Source organism: Poecile atricapillus, chromosome 2, assembly GCF_030490865.1.
Source record: "Poecile atricapillus isolate bPoeAtr1 chromosome 2, bPoeAtr1.hap1, whole genome shotgun sequence".
NCBI lineage: Eukaryota > Metazoa > Chordata > Aves > Passeriformes > Paridae > Poecile > Poecile atricapillus.
The window spans coordinates 24,042,597-24,061,477 of NC_081250.1; the positions used below are offsets into that span (position 1 = coordinate 24,042,597).

The window sequence follows — 18,881 nt, forward strand, 5'->3', positions numbered from 1 at the left end:
CCTCTGGCTGGAGAATTCCCTTTTTGGGTGGTGATGCATAGCAAAACAACAAAAAGCTTAGAATAGAAAGAAAGGAGCTTGTGACTTCAGGGTGAGCTCATGGGATTGACAGCTTGAGAAAATAGTTTTGATTGGGAAATGGTGCAAGTCTGGGCCAGTTTTGTTGACAGATTGAAATGCAATTTTTAAGGGGCCTTTGTGTAATAGCAAAACTTCCTCAGCTGAAAACAGTGGCCTGGAGTATTGCAAGTAGAATGTGCCACATGATGTAAAAAGAGTTTTTTCTTCTGCTAAATGCATTAGCCTAGGATATTTGGCTTAACAAACTCAAATCTCAAGAATGCAGTGGAAAGTCTTCATTAGCTAGTTATGGGCTAAGAAGCTCATGACTGTCTAAAGCTCAGATTTCCAGCTGCAGGCTGGATGGGCTCTTCTAGGTCTAAATGTTGCTCTTGTAAAGGGCCAAAAAGCAGAGAGTTACTGAGAAGTGGAGCATCAAAGACTGTGGGTTCGTGGTTACATGTATCACTGCAGAGTCCTGCCTATACAGGGTGAGCAGTGAATAATGTAGAGAAGGTCCCCAGCCATCCCAGGGACAGATATGATTTATCCCTTTAGGTCATGCCAGGTCCTTTACAGCACCACTGGCAATCGGGTCAGTATTCCCAGTACAATTTGGAAGGCACTCAGTTTCAGCACTGTCCAAATAAATAATTCCCTTTTCACTTTGATGTGGGTGAAGGTGCCTGAAGCAGCCAGAGTGAACTGTACTGTTGCACATAGTTGATACTGTTTTCTTGTCCTGCCTAATGGAGATTTCCTGACCCAGTGAAACAATAACAAATAAGAAACATCTCCAGCAGCAGTTCCCAGACAAGGGGTCAGCTGATGGCATCAGCCTTGGAATCTATCAGCCCATGCCAGATTCCATTCAATCACCTCAACCCCTTTGTAGATGTTTTTATATCTGCTCAGATTTTTATTTTTCTTATAAAGCTATTTTACAAATGTCATTAGTGGTTTTTCCAAATAAAGTGGGACAGATCTTCTTGCACAGGGATTAGCAGTAGCAATGAATAATGAGTAACTTCATCTTGGACATTTGCCTTGATCTCTTGAATTGTAATTCAGAGCACAGCCTGCTCTGGTTCCTCTGCATTGCCCTTTGGAGAAATTTATCTCTGTCCATTTAACATAGATGGATGTTTAAAGTTAGACTGTGTTACTACTCCTTCTGGAAGCAGCAGAATTACAATGATTCATGCCAACTTAAGGGGTCACCAGATTGTTATAATCAGACTATTTTGCTATTAATAATATTTCTACTTTAGTTAGGAGGTGCTAATATATATATATATATAAAATGGAAGTTCATCTTTGGAAGTTTTTAACGGAATTTATCTAGTTTCTTAAAAAAGGCTACAGACACCATTGTCAAGAGTTATCTCCATTTTAAATAACTTTTTCCTTCTCAACATATCAGCGCCCTGTTACCACGGCCACTACACTATATTTTGGGCAGCTCTGCAGATACTAATGTGTGTCTTATCAGGTAACTTCACTGAATTCCCCACCATGCTGCTGGTGTCATTCTCAGCAGTACTACAGCTGGCTTGTTAGCTTTCATTGCAGGCTGGATGTCTCAGGTGCATTAAATTGCACTGACTAATTGAATGTCACCAGGAAAAAAAAAAAAAAAAAGTCTATGACCATATTCCCCTTGCATAATTGGATATGGAGTGACATTGTTTTGGGAAGCCTTATTCTGCAAGACATGAAAAAGCTTTGTCTGGAAGCAAATGTTTAAAATTACTCATCACACTGGGTTGCTGTTTCACAGCCCTATGAGGCTTTTTACATTCAAATATTCTGAGCCATGAGATTTTTGTGATAGCACAGCTGCTTGCTCCAAGAGGACTCAGCTATTTGGATTGGAAAAGTCCAGGAACTCTAACTTGATTTAGAGTTCTTCAGGAAGGTTGTCTTCATTTAAGAGCTGATAAAATTTCACATACTTTTAATTCCAAAAGCATTGCAAGTGCCTCTCTTCCTAGAAAATATCCGATTATCATAAGAAAAAAGAGTGCATGCTAGTGTTCTCATGAAGCAAAACCAACCAACCAACCAAAAACCACAAAGGACAAATTATGACATGCCTGGAGACTGCTATCTGGCACTACAAATGATATAAACTAGAAAATCAAGTTAATTTTCTTGGTATCTAATGTAGGTATCCAGAAAGCACTAAGCTTTGTATCATAAGAGGAAAGCAAATGACCAGACCAGACTTTCAAATGAAAATCCAGATAGGGTATAACTTTGCTGTTACTGCCTATTTAGGATCAGATATCGGATGCCTAACTTGTGTTTGAAGACAGTGTTTTAAATTTCTTCAGAACATATAGAACTGGGTCATTTTCCTCTGATCTAATTACCTAGTTATCTAATTATCCATTAATCTAATCTAAAAATTCCTAATTTTCATTGGTTTAAGCAATAAGGGGCTATTTTTCTATTTTCCTGCTGTAAATGAAAAGATCTTGAAAAAGTACGACTTCACCAAAGAGGATGGCAAATATAGAATAAATTGTATCTGCTTCAGACAGGGATTGCAGGAACATCTCTGTGTGCAGTGGGACAGTGGATAAAAGTCCACCATTTGCTGCTTTGCTGCACCAGTGGTTTCAAGATAGGGGAACTGCCTTGCCAGAAATTGGAATGAGGCCACAAAGTCATGGTTGCCAAATTGGAAAAAAGCTCTTGGTATTGATTTTCTGTCAACACTGCTGTGGACAGGATTTAAAATAGTGATTTAAATGTAAAAGATACTTCATTGTAATATACTGATTATATGTATATGGTCTTTTATTGGACCAGATAGTCCAAAGGAAAAATATCTGCTGCTACCAATTAAAAAGACAAGGGGTCCATTAGTGAAAACAGAAGAGATTCACATTTGGAGATGGAGAACCAGATCTAGTCATGGTTCCTTGGGCAATATGCATGTGACCATATGCTGCTGGACAAAACCAGTCCTGACAGCAAAGCCATTATCTACTTAGTAGGTAAAATCAATTTTTTTCCTTTAAAATGACCAAAATATGCCAAAATATATCTGATACTGGATTCACTTCCAGAGTAATTCCAACTCCTCTTTTTGTATGCTGTGTTTGCTTCACTTTGTGGGACACAGAAACTGATCTTTCCTCTTGATTCCAGGAAAATTGTACTTTATAAGTGCTATCTCACATGCATATTTTTGCATATATGAGACAAAACTAAACAACATTTTTTTTTCAGAAGAGATATACTTGAATAGAAATATATTTTCTCTTGTAGCTTTTCTTAACAGAGCTTAAACATTTCTTTCTGCAAATCCCAAGATGCAGCAAATAAAAAATACTTTTCGTGCTGTTCTTTGTAAGTTTCTAAGCCCATGTAATTATATGTATTCCAGTTTAGTGCCCAAGAACTCAGTCTTAAACAATGATCTAACGATATAAACTAGATCATAAGTGGTAGATAAGTGCTAGAAGAATTCAAGAATCTGAGTGTATTGACCACCTTGCTACAAATGGACACATACATACCCCAGCCCAAGAGGTAATACCAGTGCAAACGCTGCTCTTCGGCAAACACTGCCACCACGATCAGCGTGTGAAGATAAATGCCTTCGCACAGCATCCAGAAGTAGTTGCAGCCCAGCATGTACTGATGAAAGAATTGCAGCACTTTGCAGCTTACCTGTTAGATAAATGAGAGAAAGTCACAAGCTTGACCAGCATTTTAAGTAGGCAAACACAAATGTTAATGCCAGGCTATAAGAAAGCAAAGGGGAACAAAAATTCCCAGTTCTTTATGGTTTTGGGCATTTTTTTCAGCAACTATCAGTGAGAGAGATTTTAAACTTTTATACATGAGATGAACAAAAGGAATTAAATTAAATTAATTAAATTAAAATAAAGTCCTCACAAAGCAGAAGAGTATTATGACAACAGCACTCCAAAAAGTACCACAAAATAAAAAAATTCCTCCAAAACTTAGTTATCTGATGGGTTTTTTTAGAACTGAAACAAACAACTTGTTCTAGAGGTCAAAGGAGGGCTGTGAAAAATACAGTAACATTGAGCTTCAGTTTGAGTGACTTCCTTTTGACCAAACTTTTCTAAGTTTTTTTTTCAAGTCTCTCTCCTAAGCCAGAGCCATTTATGCTTTAAACAGCCCTCAGCTCTGAACAAATTCCTTTGGAAAGTGCAAGTTTTGGTGGCAGCAGAGATTCTTCCTGTAGGGTACCAAGGATGATGTCTTTGCTGCTTTGCAAGGTGACAGCTTTGCTCTGTTTTGACAAATAACAAATTGGTGTGTGGAGCTAAATGGAGCTGGTGAAGTGGTTCCCATGCATGGGTCAGATGAGGTTGCAGACATAGACCTTGGCAAGGGATTGTGGCACAGAGGGAACCATGTTGTGTCTGCTCCTGGGGTGCCAGCTGGTGAGGGACAATGCTGCTCCTCTCCTGAATGTGTCTCATGTCCATTTGCTCTCCTAGGGAGGGCAGTGAGGTCCTCCACCTGGACTTCCTTGTCACCACAACCCAGGAGGGCCAGAAGGAGTGGGCAGGCATTGCTGTGCTGACAGAGACCCACTGCTTCTGGGGAGCACCACATGCTACCTGGAAATCTGAGGTTATAGCAGTGACAGTAGCAGTCTCCAGTGGCCACGGAAGAATACTTCTTTCCCTTAACTTCTGCAGATATTTCCCAAGCTGACTACCTGGGCTGTATGAGATGTCATTAGGATTCACTTGTCTCTTTCAATAGACACTTTTGCAGTTCAGCAGATAGGGGACTGCATGTTTTGCATTTGTCTGGACTGTCCCTGTAGATCAGAAAATCTTCTCAGCCATTCAGTCCACCATCTTCTGTCACTGAAGGACATTCCCAATTGACCAAATATGTGTATTTAGTTTTGTTTCAATATTTGCAGTGCAGGTTGGTGTTCATGAAAATACAGGTTTATTGAAAGGTTAGGATGTAGGATTTGGATAAGATTAGTGTGAAGAACTGATTTTTATTTTCTGGTAATTCATGTTTTCTTCTCACCACGCAGGACAGAACAGACTATTATGTCTATTTTCCACACTGTGGCTGAACAGTTAATAAAAGTATGTCCAAAAAGGGCTGTATACCCAACCCAACCAACCACCACTACCACCCCACCAAAACAAATGATAAGAGATGTATTTGCTCCTTTTTCTGTGGGTAAAAGTGTTCATTAAGGCTCTTATATCACTCCTGGACTGTTTTTCACAAGTCTGGGTCAATATGTTTACTGCCTTGTTTCCTAGCCCATGCTCAATGCAGCCTCCTAGCTGATGGCTTACCTTTCTTCCTTCTCCCCTTATTGAGCACGCATCCTACAAGGGCTGCCTTGCCTGACAGACACTTCCCTCAGTCTGCACACAGCTTCAGGTGGCACCCTCCCTGCCATCAGCCAGCCACCCTGGCCTCTAAAACACAAACAAACTCCCTGAGCCATCACAGCAGTTTTCTGTGTCTGAGGTTTGGGCTGGGCCAGCACTGTGTCCCCTTGTGGAGGTCTCCAAGGAGGAGCTGCAGATCAGGGGGTCACCTGAGGACTCAAGGCATCATTTTCCTGATAGCTTTAGTGGGAGTGACTCAGGGTGTGTGCATGTTGCACACGGGCTGGTCCTGCTCTTGCCAGGGCCAAATTCTCCCAGATTTCCATCCAATCACCTGGGCTCTAGGAACAACTTTGTCTTCAGCTTGGCAGGTGGAGAGGCATTGAGCATGGATGGTGAGTTCTGCAATAAAAATCCATGGTAGTTCTCAAATCTGTCATTTTGACTTAATTCTTTCCCTGTTTCATACTGCTCAACTGGAAGGAAGGAGGATCCTTGCTGTGGAGGATCCTTGTTTCTCTTGTATCTGTAGCTCAAACAAATGCACACATAGAAAAACATTCCCTGACAGCTGCAGAGCTAAGCTCCATTTGCTTCATTTCCCAACATTTCCTTCTTTCATGTACCCTCCATTTCAACTATGACTTGCGGCTTCAAAAATGAAATATTTTACTTATCCTTTAGAGCAATGGACACGCAGACAGAATATGACTCTTGAGGAACATAATCACTTCTGATATAATAAGTTAGAGAAGTAAGAAAACCCTTGGCAAAGAATAAAGGATTCTTCCTACTAGTACTTTCACACACATCACATTAATTTGAGAATTTATCTGAAAAAGTTACTACAAGAAGTTTAAGCACAACACTGCATTGAGATAAGATGTTAAATTTGTATTATTCAAAGTGGAACAAAAATCATTCTGCTTTGGATGGGGCAGCATATGCAGTGTGTTTCAGCGTGGCTAAGTGATGCAGTGGAAATATTTTCCTACATTAAAGAAACTGTTTTTCTTTGGTCAGAGCAAGTAAAAGATATTTTTCAGTAAAAGAAAACCTTTTACTGATAAGAATTGAATCAGAAAAAATAAAACATGACAAATGCAACCAACACCGTAATGTATATTAATCTTAACTAAGAAAATTACAAAAATAGTATATATATATAGTATTTATTCTTATAGAAACAAAAAATAGGACTGCAAGATGACACAGAAGAAAATCTTCCACTGTTCAATGCTTGGTAACTGATTGTTTTCATTACTATAATTATAAATCTTTCCTATAATCTATAGAGACTGATATCCATAATTTATGAAGACTGGTTTTTTTTACTATAAGGGTGTTGAGGCACTGGAACAGGTTGCCCAGAGAGGTTGCAGACTCCCTATACCTGGAAGTGCTCAAGACCACATTGGGTGGGACTCTGAGTAACCTGGTCTAAGGGAAGGTGTCTCTGCCCATGGCAGGGTTGTTGGAATTAGATGATCTTTAAGGTCCCTTCCAACCAAACCATTCCATGATTCTAGAATTTTAAGATTGTTAATTCTGAGATAAAAATATGTAGGGAGTTGGTTTGCTGCTGAAGACAAAAGTTCTGTTGTAAGTTCTCCGAGGCAGCAGCTCTGTCCTTGTGTCTTGTACAACATGCAGCACAGTGAAATCCAGGAAAGGATTATTGCAGCATCTTGGCAATCTGAAGGGGAGTTAAAAGTCATGAGTGTTTCAGTCTGCAGGTGTGCAGGTGACTGAAGCTAGTGGGTTTTAATTCATGAGCAGCACAGGCTGAGAGGAAATAGCAGGTCCTTTCTAGTGCAGCGCCATAACTGGTGCTCAGGTTGGTGTGCCTGTCTCCTGAACAAAGGGATAAACACATGCTCCACTTTTTGACAGCCTGGAAACAGACAGCCCTGTCCTGCACTGTCCTGTTGAAGGCTATAGCAAGGGGAAGCGTGAAAAAAATATCAGGAAAAAACTAGCAGCCCTCAAAATCAGGTAACCATCTAAAAAAGCTGATCCTTTTGTGCTTCTGGAAGGATGTCCAAGAATTAACCTCTTCTGGCAGAATGTCATGTGGAAAGAAACTCAACCTGCATGCAAGGAGGCTGTCTCTGGCCATGTGTTTGCATTGCATTGATGGGCACAGAAACCAAGAAAAGTTCTTTACAGATCTGTTCAAGGAAAAAGGTCCATTATTGCTAATTCTCCTTCCTCATAAAAGCAACCTGCAATGACTTTAAATTATGGCCTAATTACTTAGGGGCAAAAGGGGTCAATAGGAATACAGTCAGACATTTTCTTCTCACTCACAAATCTTGCAGAGAGTTATGGAACTCTTGTAAACAGCACAGCTGCAGTATGCAGCACTTCAAGAGCATTCTGGAATGTTCCCCAGAGGAGAAATAAAACAATTTGCTCTCCTTTTGCAAGAAAGAGATAGAAAAGTGTCCATGATGTTTTGCAGGGCATATTGGCATGTTATAAACACTGTTAATGTTCCAGCCCTGCCAAAGGAGTCCCAAAGGTCCGTCTGCCCATGCAGGATCCTGCAATTGCACAATAATGTAATTGGCACAGTGCTCTCCTCAGCTAATCCAGCACCCTCTCTTCACATGTACTTGTCATTTCTCTGTTAAGGCTCTCCTTGGTTATTGGTTAATAGCTTATGGACAGAAAACTACACCATTAAATACCATCACTACTCATTGGGGCAAGTCAAGACAAAACTCTCAAACTACATAAACCCTAGAGCTCCCCTTTCAATGATAAAAAAATATTTTAATATGAAATAAACCTGCTAATTGTTTAAGTAAGTTGTCCTAGTAATTCAGTCAGAGCAAAAGGCTTAACTCTGTTTTGGCACAGTAAAGTCATACAGATTCTCGTGTGTGCCCATTCCTGCAGTGCTTTCCTGGGTAAAGGTGGGTGGGTGGGGCGGTCTGTGTTTTACATCAGTCCTTGTCAACTCCAGAGAGCCTGCCCCAGGGAAAGCAAGCATGGGAAAGCCCCACAGTGTGTGTAATGAAATGTCTCTTCTCCAATGCTCGCTGTCCATTGAAATGCCCCCCATGGACATTTCAAATAAATTGCTGAGAACAGGCCAGTCAAGGTTATTGATTTTAAACCAAGCCACCTATGTGAGCCATCATTACAGCTTTACACTTCTTTGTTTAAAGGGAAATAAACATATTTGACCTTACTATTTTAGTTCCTCTACCTCTGGGAAACCTCCCCAGAGCATGGCAGTAAAGGACCCTCCTTAAAGAGATTACAGCTTGCCATGGAGGCCAGATATGATTTATTCAAATTCAGTTTGAATGCAATACAACATATTCTTAAACATTCTAAACTTAGAATTTTAAAGGAATAGCTTCAATTTTGATTGCTGCTCTGCCTTAAAAAAATGTTTTTCTTTCTTTTTTTTTTATTTTCTTGTTTTCTTGTTTTTATTTTCTTTTCTTTTTCTTTGACTATTAGAACACTATTCTATGAAAATTCCAAGCATCCATGTGTTACACAAATAAGCAATAAAATGATTTTCCAAAGCAAAACTGTGCTAAGTATTGTAACTATAAATCACTGGCTATCAGAACATCACACCATTATAAAATGTATCTGGTTTGAGTTAAGCTGTGTTCCAGTCAGAAACCTGGCACACTGGAGCTTGGAAGAAGATTAATGTTTTAATATACTTTTAAATCATTTACAGAATGAAATGTACACAGTTGCTCAGAGGGCTCCTAGGTTTTGTGTTACAAGACAGCAAAATATGAAATTAAACAACAGGGGATACTCTTAACAGCATGTGTGTCCCGTCTATGTTATAGCAAAGCAGCCAGCCCAGATTTACACACTCTGGACAGAAATTAATAAGGCTACATCTGCACATACCTGAGTCCTGGCTGCTGTAGCAATAGTTCTCCCTGGACTGCAGCTTTGAGCTCTGCAGGGCTAGAGGGGTTCTCACAGCACATCTGGCACTTCTCACCTGCAGGGTGCAGCATGGCAAGTGTGATGCAGGGTGTGAGGCAAAGCAAAGCAGCCTCACCATTCCCGAGGGGTTTTATCAGCCTGGTTTCTGAGTGGTGTTGCAAGAGAGAGGCAGCTTTTCAGGAAGTCATTGTAGATATGAGCCTGATGGATGGAGGAGAGCAGAGAGGCCAGTAAAGAGGAAGAGAAAACAAGGGAAGGGCTGTGTAAAAAAATAGCACAAGATAGTGCAAGTTGCTGTTCACTTGGACAGGATCTTCTCCCAGTGGAGGGAGGCAAGCCCTGATAAAAAAGGTTAAGAGCTCCAGCTATTTTAGGCACTTGTCCTCTACCATGACAGCTGGGCAAGAGCCACCAGACACAGGAGGATAGGACAAGGCAGAGGTTACTCAAATCTGTGTCCAGGCATAGAAAAGCTCTGGGCATTGAGCCCTGAGCCAGGGTAGTTTAAGTTTTCATGGAGTACATCTAACAGCCAAGTGCACCTACCTTATGTTTGATGTCTAAGATCTAGAGCTGAAAAAGCATTTCCTGGGGACTGGGTACACATCCAGCTCTGATGACATGGATATATCTACTCACAATTCAGTTAAATGCTCCAAGAGCTTTCTAATGATATGACTGGGATTTGTGATACTAAATATAGACACCCGATCTGTCTCCCTGTAATCAAAAGATAATGATAGAGATGACAGAGATTATAGCAAAAATTATCTCATCCTAAAGGATGTATCTAAAATAAGCCAGATGGATAGTACCCTGAATGTAACTATCTTTAAGATGGGGTGACTAGGTCAGCTGTATGTGTCCATAAAACAAGTGTCCAAATGTAAGACACGTCTGACCTTAAACATTTAGGAGTGTTTTAATTCTCTAGATGTACTCAGATCTGCTCCTGTGTCTCTCCTCGGGTGACCTGCTGCTAGGTAGAGCCACCAACCCTTCAAAGGATGTTGGGCCAAGGGGATGCCAGAAAATTCCAAAGACAGTCCATTTGGTGTGTGAAGGCATAAGCCACCCAGAGGTGAGATGGTGAGCAAAGGGGCTCAGTTATCCAAACAACTGACCTATTATTGGCCAATAGCTCATTCTGCCAACTTAAATTAAAGGTCATGTACATAACTAACCCAAGACTCTTGATGTTTGACTCCTGTTGAAAGTCATTACTGTTTCTTCTTCCATACCCTTATTCCACATGTTTGGCTGCCATCTGTAAAGGCACTTCAATGTTCTTTAACTTTTATCTCTTCTAATTCAGTCTACTTCTGTTTGGTCTTAGAGACCTTCAAGAAACACAGGGTAGCAGGGGTATGGTTGAAAATGGGCAATACTGCTGGTCGGCACAGCAGTCATTGTAGGGCACGTCTGACTTCATGGCATAGATGTGCAGGATGATGTAGTTCCTGGGGAGAAATGAGCATTCTGCATTTAATTCACCTGACCTGTTTTAGCCACCTGCTTTAGAGTGAGGTAGATTGTCTTGGATTGAGACACAGCTGCCTCTACAGGAAATACTGCCATTTAATCAGACAAATCCTTGGGAGGAAAATAGCTGTGGCAGAATGGCATTAGGGAGAGTGTTGTGTTTTGGAAACATTATGGTACTGTCCTTCTGAGGGGAATTCTCTTTTGAAGAATTAATGTTTTGAAGGATTTTGAAAAATCTTTTTGGGCAATTTATACTCAAATTTCTCACATGTCAGGTAGAGCCTTTTAAAGGCATATTGCAAGGAGAACTTGGAGAGACACCTTGAATGTTTCTAGACATAACTGCTTTATATTCACAGAGAAATATCAACACCTGAGCTGCTTAAATGTTCTATGAAGGCGGGAGGCCTTGTCTAAAACAGAAGTTCATTAGGGTGTGCAGTGTTCATACTGAGTAACACATAATCCACAAAAAGGCAGCAGTTAGCATCTGTACTTGTTGATCTGATATTTAAGGAGTAGCTACTTGACATTTTTCTATGCCTGTGTTTTTAGGGGCGAATGACATATTATCATCTATTGAGCTTTCAGTCTCTCAGGTGCATTGAAGACGGCGCAATTGACAGAAACTTATGGTCACCCAGGTACTATCCCAAATTTCTACGTCATCTTCACTTTGTCATCTTTCCCATCTCTTAGGAAGACAAAAGGAAAAATGAAAAAAGCCTCAGTAAGGCATCTAAGTCAAAAACAGTTCCATACTATGGAAGATGAATAGCCTTTCAGAGATTGCTACAGCTCAGATCTGAGGTTAAAGTAAGCACAACTTTCTTGAGCAGCAGTGCTGGAAACACGTCATGAATTTTAGCAGATCTGGACTGGATTCACTTATTTTGCATAAAGACAGGGTGTGCTTTGCTTCAAGAGCCTCATGGCTGCCAACAGCCACTGTGCTTAGACAAGAGAACAGCAGCTGATGACAGCAAGAAATGGGATGCTGAGATTCTGCTGAATATGAGAACAACTGTGCTGGGAGAGCTCACTTCTCACTGCCACAATGGCAGAGCTTCAGGGTCCAGATATGGTGCAGATGCATAACGACTAGGCAGAATGACAATTTAAATTTGACTTTTCACAGATATTTACATCTAATGATTGGCCTTGTTTTGGGTATTCAAGTGCAGGTCTACATCACCTGAGCAGAATAGATGCGGACAGAAAACTTGGGAATGAGCTCTGGGGCTTGATGCCTTCAGCTTCTGGGCAACAATGTGTTTTGCATTATAAGGTCCTTTCTGGAAACACATTTCTGGAGGAAATGGCACTCAGGTGCCTAAATAAGAGGCCATCCACAGGATCTGATAAAGTCCGAGTTATTTTGATATAAAATCCTTTGGACTGGGTTACATGAAAGCCATCATCCTTCCCTCTCTTTCTGGATGAGGCCATAGATAGAGTGTGAATTTCCTTTCCCTGTCACCTCTTGTGGTCACCCCTCTACAGACACATGAACATCAGGAACTGTGCTTGCTTGCACCTTGTGGGCTCAACCACCACAACTGTGAACCTCAATAATGTGATATGGTGCTTTGTTCAATTCAGAAATTCTTCTTAGTGGGGAAAACTGCTCTCTAACTTTCAATAGTAGTGACAATTCTTCCTGTTCTTACTTTCATTCTATTGATTTCACAATTGCCCAAGCTCTGTGTCACCTCTTGGTGGCTAAACTGGCTGCTCAGGCTTCTGTAAGTAATCTAATGGAAGCAGGATGGAGGAACAGATGTACAAAGATAAAAGACTTCAGAGATGCTTTGAGAGTGACAGGAAAGTTGTGGAAATAGTCACATTAAAAAAAAAATCAAATTATTTAACAATAATGGCACCTCCTGAAGCTCTATCCCAACAATAATGCACAAAACAACTCAGAAGACTGAAGCACCCCTTTCCTTTTTGGATCTCCACCTTTGCTGGTTCCAGGGAGGTCTGCTTCATGAGGGGGAATGCTGGGACAACTAAGGAAAATAAGTCACAGGGAGCAGCAGTTTTGCTATTTGTCCTCACTGGTATGATTTATGAGTACCACATTTGATAAAAAGATGTTTTAAACCCCTCATGTTCTGCCAGACTCGATCAGCAGGAAATGAAAGCAAGAAGAGGTGAGAAGATAACATTTGTATGGTAAAAAATACCCAAATTGACATTCTTTCTGAAATGTTGTGAATCTCATTTGCTTTCTTGTCTTACTTACATTGCTTCTCTATTCCTTTGGAAATGGGGGAATAGCAATATTGGAACCCCATAAATCACAGTAACTGTTCTTTTACATTTGTCATCTGTCCACATAGCTCAGTGTTCTACTTCTTTCTGTAACTGTGGTAGGGAGGAAAACCTAGCACAATTGGACAGTCATGGTTTTCACTTTAATTTGTTACTGGAGAGATTATTTATAGTGTTCTAGTGTCCAGGAGAAAGCAAGAATTTTTAGTATTGCTACTACCATGGCCTTGCTTTAAAAACTTTAATGTTCGTGGGCCCCAGCCTTTGTGCTCTCTTGATCTAACTAATAATGCTGAATGGAAGCATCTTGCTGGTTAGAAGCTTGCTTGTTCCAGGAGATGGGTTTTGGGCAGTACAGATAACCAAGCCATCCCACCTCATGCCCCCAGTGTCAGCAAGCTTAGTGAAATGCTGGCAAAGGGAAAGGGGCTACATTCTCCTGACAGTGTGTGTTGCACCATCAGCCAGGGTGGTAAACTAGCTCAGGATCTTTAAAATATATCTACATCTACATAAGGAGGGAAAGACAGCCTCCATCCTCTCACCCATGTTCAAGGGCTGAGTTACAGCCTTTGTAAGGCTCTGTAACCTGAGTTACAGATGCTGCCAGGAGGAAATGAAATCATGCTGCATGTAATTAAAGAGTGATTACTTTGGGCTCTTCCATACCAGGTGTGCTACTGAACCCATGTAAGAGGATGTAGATTGTTTATACATTAAGGCCTAAAGAAGCTGTGTGGCAATGAGATGGGACATGACAGTGAGATTGAAGTGTGCCTGAATGGATGTTGTGCCCTTACTCTCTGACATAAAATGGCCAAGCATGAGACCCCACACAGGGCCCCTAGGAACTACTAGTGGAGCACTGGCCCTTGTTATGGCCTCTATAAAACTGCAATCAAAATATAAACTTTCACACCATACAATGACAGAAACAAGGGTAAAACAACCATGTAAAAGGTGAAGAGGCTACAGAGGAACCTGCAGAAAGAAGAGAGGAGATACCTCTACTAGAACATGAAAGAGAAAAGAATCAATAAGATCTCTAAAAGCTTTTTTGGAAAATATTCTAATTACTCTGACATCACTAGCTTGTGACCAAACTTAGCCCCACCTAAAAGCATATTTATATGGGGCCCATGGAGCTGATGAATTGCTCAGTTTCTTATTGGCAGAGCTGCCACTTCAGGCATTAGCTGTAGCTTCCTTCTACTCCCATCAGTACTGAATATCAGCACTGAACCCTTGTGGAATACAGAAAATGAAAAATACAGATCTGATGTGTAAGGCTATATTGAGAGATTTGGCAGCAAGGGTTTTATTTATATTTCTGGAAGTTTTAATGGAGAACATGATGTGCTATCCACAGATCACCCTTCTGCTGTGGGTCAGTCTCATTTAGGAAGGTGCTGGATGATATCTCTTCCTATAAATGTGGTTCCAGTAATAGCATAATTAATGCAGTTCCTAGGTCAGATAGAACAGTCAAAATTTTCAGTATATGTAAATAAGTGTCCATAGTTGTGTCCTGTTTATTTTTGCTTAAATGTCTTTGAACCTTGTCCATTGCTTCTTCATTTCTTGTATGGCCACCTGGACTCAGATATTTCTTTTCCATGGTTTCAGATCCAGATAAATCTGACAGAAAGAGAAACAGAGGGAGAGAAAGTTGTATAACTAGGGAACATAAAGTAAATAAGCAAATTAAGATTTTTATAAAAATGGCTTAACTTACCATGTTACATGAGCAGAATGATCATCAAAGGATTTAACACTTAGCAGCAACATGAGTAAGGATGTGGTAGAGACTCTCCTCATGTAAATGATGCTTTGGATTGTCTCATGTCATTTCTCCCTGGGTCATAGGGAGAATGGGGGTGTCTAGGTGCTAGGAAGGAATTTCCTCTCCTCTTCCTCCTCCTCCTGACTTTTCTCCATGTTATTTAAGAGATCATTCTTTCTTCTTTCAAAATTATATGGAGTTGTTGATATCCTCCTAAATTATGAACCACTGAAAGTATTTTCCCATGGCATTTCACATTTAAAATCTATTGTGAAACTTTAGGTTAGGAAAAAAAAGAGCAGGAACTATTGGGGTGGAAATGCATTTATTATTTTGCAGAATAAATACCAGCAACTTCATCTCTGCACATGGCTGTTACATGAGTGGTATCCATGATTGTTTGAAATTCAATCTACACGCTTCAGTATTTCTGTGTATACTAAAGGTGAGAGCCATACACACATGAGCCTGTGAAGCTCCGAAGATATGAATGTAGAAGGTGGATAAGTGCAGCAAATTAGAGGAAGTCAGATGCAGTAATCTTCAAATGAACTTATGAAAACAGGGGGTGCAGTAGGAGTAGAAAAAACACAAGCTGTAAAGTTTTCATTTGCTCTGTTAATAGGCATTAGCATAAAATATTTTGTGAATTTTTGTACATTTTTTAGCATTTTAAACATAAATCCTCGAAATCTTCATATAAATTCATATAGAGATCTTCTGTAATTTCATCATATGTTAAAAATGTGCTCCTGTCTGTTAAGTTTCTTTTCCTAATCACAAACTTACAATTTTATTATTATATTACCCTATTACTAGGGTAATAGGATACACTTTCTAGTAAGGTTGGGAGACTTTGAACATAATAGCAGGTCATGTCATCTCCTTTTTATTATTTTTTTGGTTTTTTTTGGAAGGGAAAGCTAGGATGTGAGGCAAGATCAAGAAGTGAGTGTACCCTCATCCCATACTTGATGGTGGGACAAAAATGAGAGACCCCAGATCTTCTGGCCCCAAGTTTAGTACCTTGTCTGTAGACAGCCTTTCACTGCTGAGTCAAAGACATGCAAATTTGCTTTGGAAGAAGAAATTGCAAAATGAGGGCTTTTCTCATCAAAACATCTACTTAGCCAATAGCTGCAGCCAGTTTTTTTAACAGGACACTGCTTGGGTCATTTCCATGACTATATTGAGCGTTTAGGCTCCTCTTCATGTTCTGGGCAGACACCTGAGAGCTGAGAACATGAACCTCTGCACCACTTTGGGCTTCCATGGCCTCCAAAGGTAAGCACTGGTGTGCTTTTATACTATTTGTGCCATAGCAATGGAGGTTGGGGATTTCATCAGGTGGTGCTCTGTGGGCTGGAACCTGCTCTGTGGCTACATGGCTCTATTGGAGCCTCTGAGAGCTTTGTCATTGATTTTATCACTGTTGAGATTTCACTTCCAATAAAGATCAGGCCAAAAGGCACTAGGTACAGTTTTTTAATGAAATCTTAAAACACAGGGGTCCTTCCCATGCCCTCAACTTTCAACTTCAGTTTAAACTGTTTCATATAATTTCCTTGAGCTGTCGGAAAGTACCATTATTTAACCTGAGGTAATGATTTTACTTCAATTTAGATCCCTGACATCACCTACCAGCTTTTTATCTTCAAATATCAAGTGTATTTTCATTGCATCTCTTGCACAGGCTATCTATGCATGATGCTATGCAATGAGGAGAAACAAAATGTGTGATTTTTATATTATTCTTCTGCTCTTCTACTTTTTAATCTCCAGATGGTCTCTGAGACTAGTGATGTTTTCTTTAGGCTATATATTTTCTGCTTTAATTAACTTACTTAATCAGCACACACTTGAGAGACACACGTGATCAGATAACATCAGGTGCTAATATTTAATTCCTTTCATGAAATTAGAGGCAGATAAATAGTTAAATCATAATTGAATGATCTTATTAGACTACAAGGTGATTAGTGTTAAAATGAAACTTGAAATTACCACGTTTGCATTAATTTCACATTGGCTGGGGTTGCTGTAAGGACTGAGCACAATGTGATTGCTGGGTTAGGGAGCAAGATCAGAGCTGGATGACTGAGATCTGCCATGCATATTTATCAGCTGAGGGGCTGATTGTAGTGATACAATTTGTATCACTACCTAAGAACAGTGAAAGTAACAAATGCTTTGATTTACCGCCTCACAAGTTAAAAAATGAAGCAAACGGACCTTTTTGTGTATTATAATGAAATAAGCTATCTCTCTTTCCATCCTGTCCCTCCCCAGTGTTTGTGCTTGTGAAGAGGGACAAGCAGTCACCAAAGGCATCTATCACCTCAGGGGCTTTGTTGGGAACCATCAGGTAGTTGTTGCTGGGAGCAGCGGAGGTCTGACACATACTTGTATGGATGGACTGGCTGGAACAAGTCTGGGGCTTGTACAAGATTCAAATATTTTTATTGCTTGGTGAAAGATCTGAGCAAGTTTGAGTGAAATTCTCAGAATCTGCACCCTCTGTGTGTGTTTTCTCAGATGGCTATCATTAGTTTAGGAATGGGAATTCTTCGTTTTGGCATGGCCACAGTGATTTTACTTGGGTGTTAGGATGGGGAGGAGTCATGCAGTACTTACAGGATCCCTTTTTACAAGGCCTGGGTTAGGGACGACAGCAATGAGGTGGGCAATTGTAAACATGGAGTTCAGCACATAGGAAAAAAACAAATTCTTATGCAGTGTTATCCTCTGACAGCTGAGGCTCCTGAAAAATATGTAACACATGTCGTAAATTAGTATTTTTCCTCTGATGTCACTTTAACAAGCTCTTTCTGGCAACAGTCTCTCAAGAATGTCTTTTGGCAAGACGTAATTGGAAAATACATGCTTTGCATTGCAGCCATGACCTCTGAAAAATTTTCGGGTTTGTTTTTACACCTGTTTAGCACCACATGCTTTTTAGACTGTGTTGTAAAGACCTATCCAGCTACATTCTTAGCTCTTGATGCCTTTCTTTAATTCATGGTAATTGAGATATTAAGCGGTAAAGCAGAACCCTGAGAACTTTTGGATGCACATGATACAAGTAATAAATATCAGGAATACTGCTTTATAAATAACTGTTCCCTGAAGGCTCATTTTCTCAAATACTCAGATGAAAATAATTTTCTATTTCAGGAATTAGTAGTGAGACAGGATGGGAATTTGGGCAGGAATCTCCTTAAATTACAGGGGGATTTGGGTTGGTCTTCTGCATATTTCTAACTCCAGCTGAGATCCCAAACCAGAGGAGGTTGTCTTCCTGCTCAGAAGGTGAAGAAATCTCTTGAAATCACTGGTTTTGGGGAGGGTAGGATTTATGCTATTGCAAGCAGCAGTGTTTCACAAGACAAGTTTTCATCATTCTTGTGAAAACAAATCATGGCTGCAGTTTCAGACCTGAACCTTCTCCCATTTCTAACTCATACCCAAATCCTTGTGTCACCTCCTCATACATCCTTGAGGCAGAGAAAAAGGTACCTGCAGCTCTTCATGCCCCAGAGCATATCACCAGGCTGACAGAGGGTGATTGCATGAAGGCAGTCATGGAGCTGTTAGATAATGCTGAGCTGTCCAGTGATCACTGAGAGCAAGAAGGCAAAACAGGTAGCTAAACGACCTAAAGCAGAAATACTGCAGTCTTGCTGGGGTAAGCTCAGCACTAGGAGTCTTTTGCAGTCTGGAATAGAGCACAGGCTGTGGCTTTCTTCTTCTCTGCATGTGGAGGCCAATGCAGAATGCACTCTCTTCATAAAGAGAGAGCTAGCCAATGGAACTATTTTCTGCTTATTTTGCTTGCTTGCTTGATTTATTTGCCTTCTATAGCCCCTTGGCCACTGCCATTTATTATTTGTTTTCCTTACACCTACTTTTCAAGTCATTGCATGGAATTTTTTTCTTTAGCTTGAGCTCATCTTTCTGGTTATGATTATCAGCATCCAGCAATG

General features: G+C 40.3%; 1 protein-coding gene across 1 annotated transcript in view; it reads right to left on the reverse strand.

Annotated features, from left to right (window-relative positions):
• The window catches only part of CALCR (calcitonin receptor), an 86,548-nt gene that overhangs the window by 22,163 nt on the left and 45,504 nt on the right, over nt 1-18,881 (reverse strand). The window contains exons 7-8 of the mRNA XM_058833547.1: nt 17,533-17,659; nt 3,591-3,744 (exon numbers count right to left, since the gene is read on the reverse strand). Coding sequence (XP_058689530.1) covers nt 3,591-3,744; nt 17,533-17,659 — 281 coding nt within the window. The remainder of the gene's footprint in view (nt 1-3,590; nt 3,745-17,532; nt 17,660-18,881) is intronic.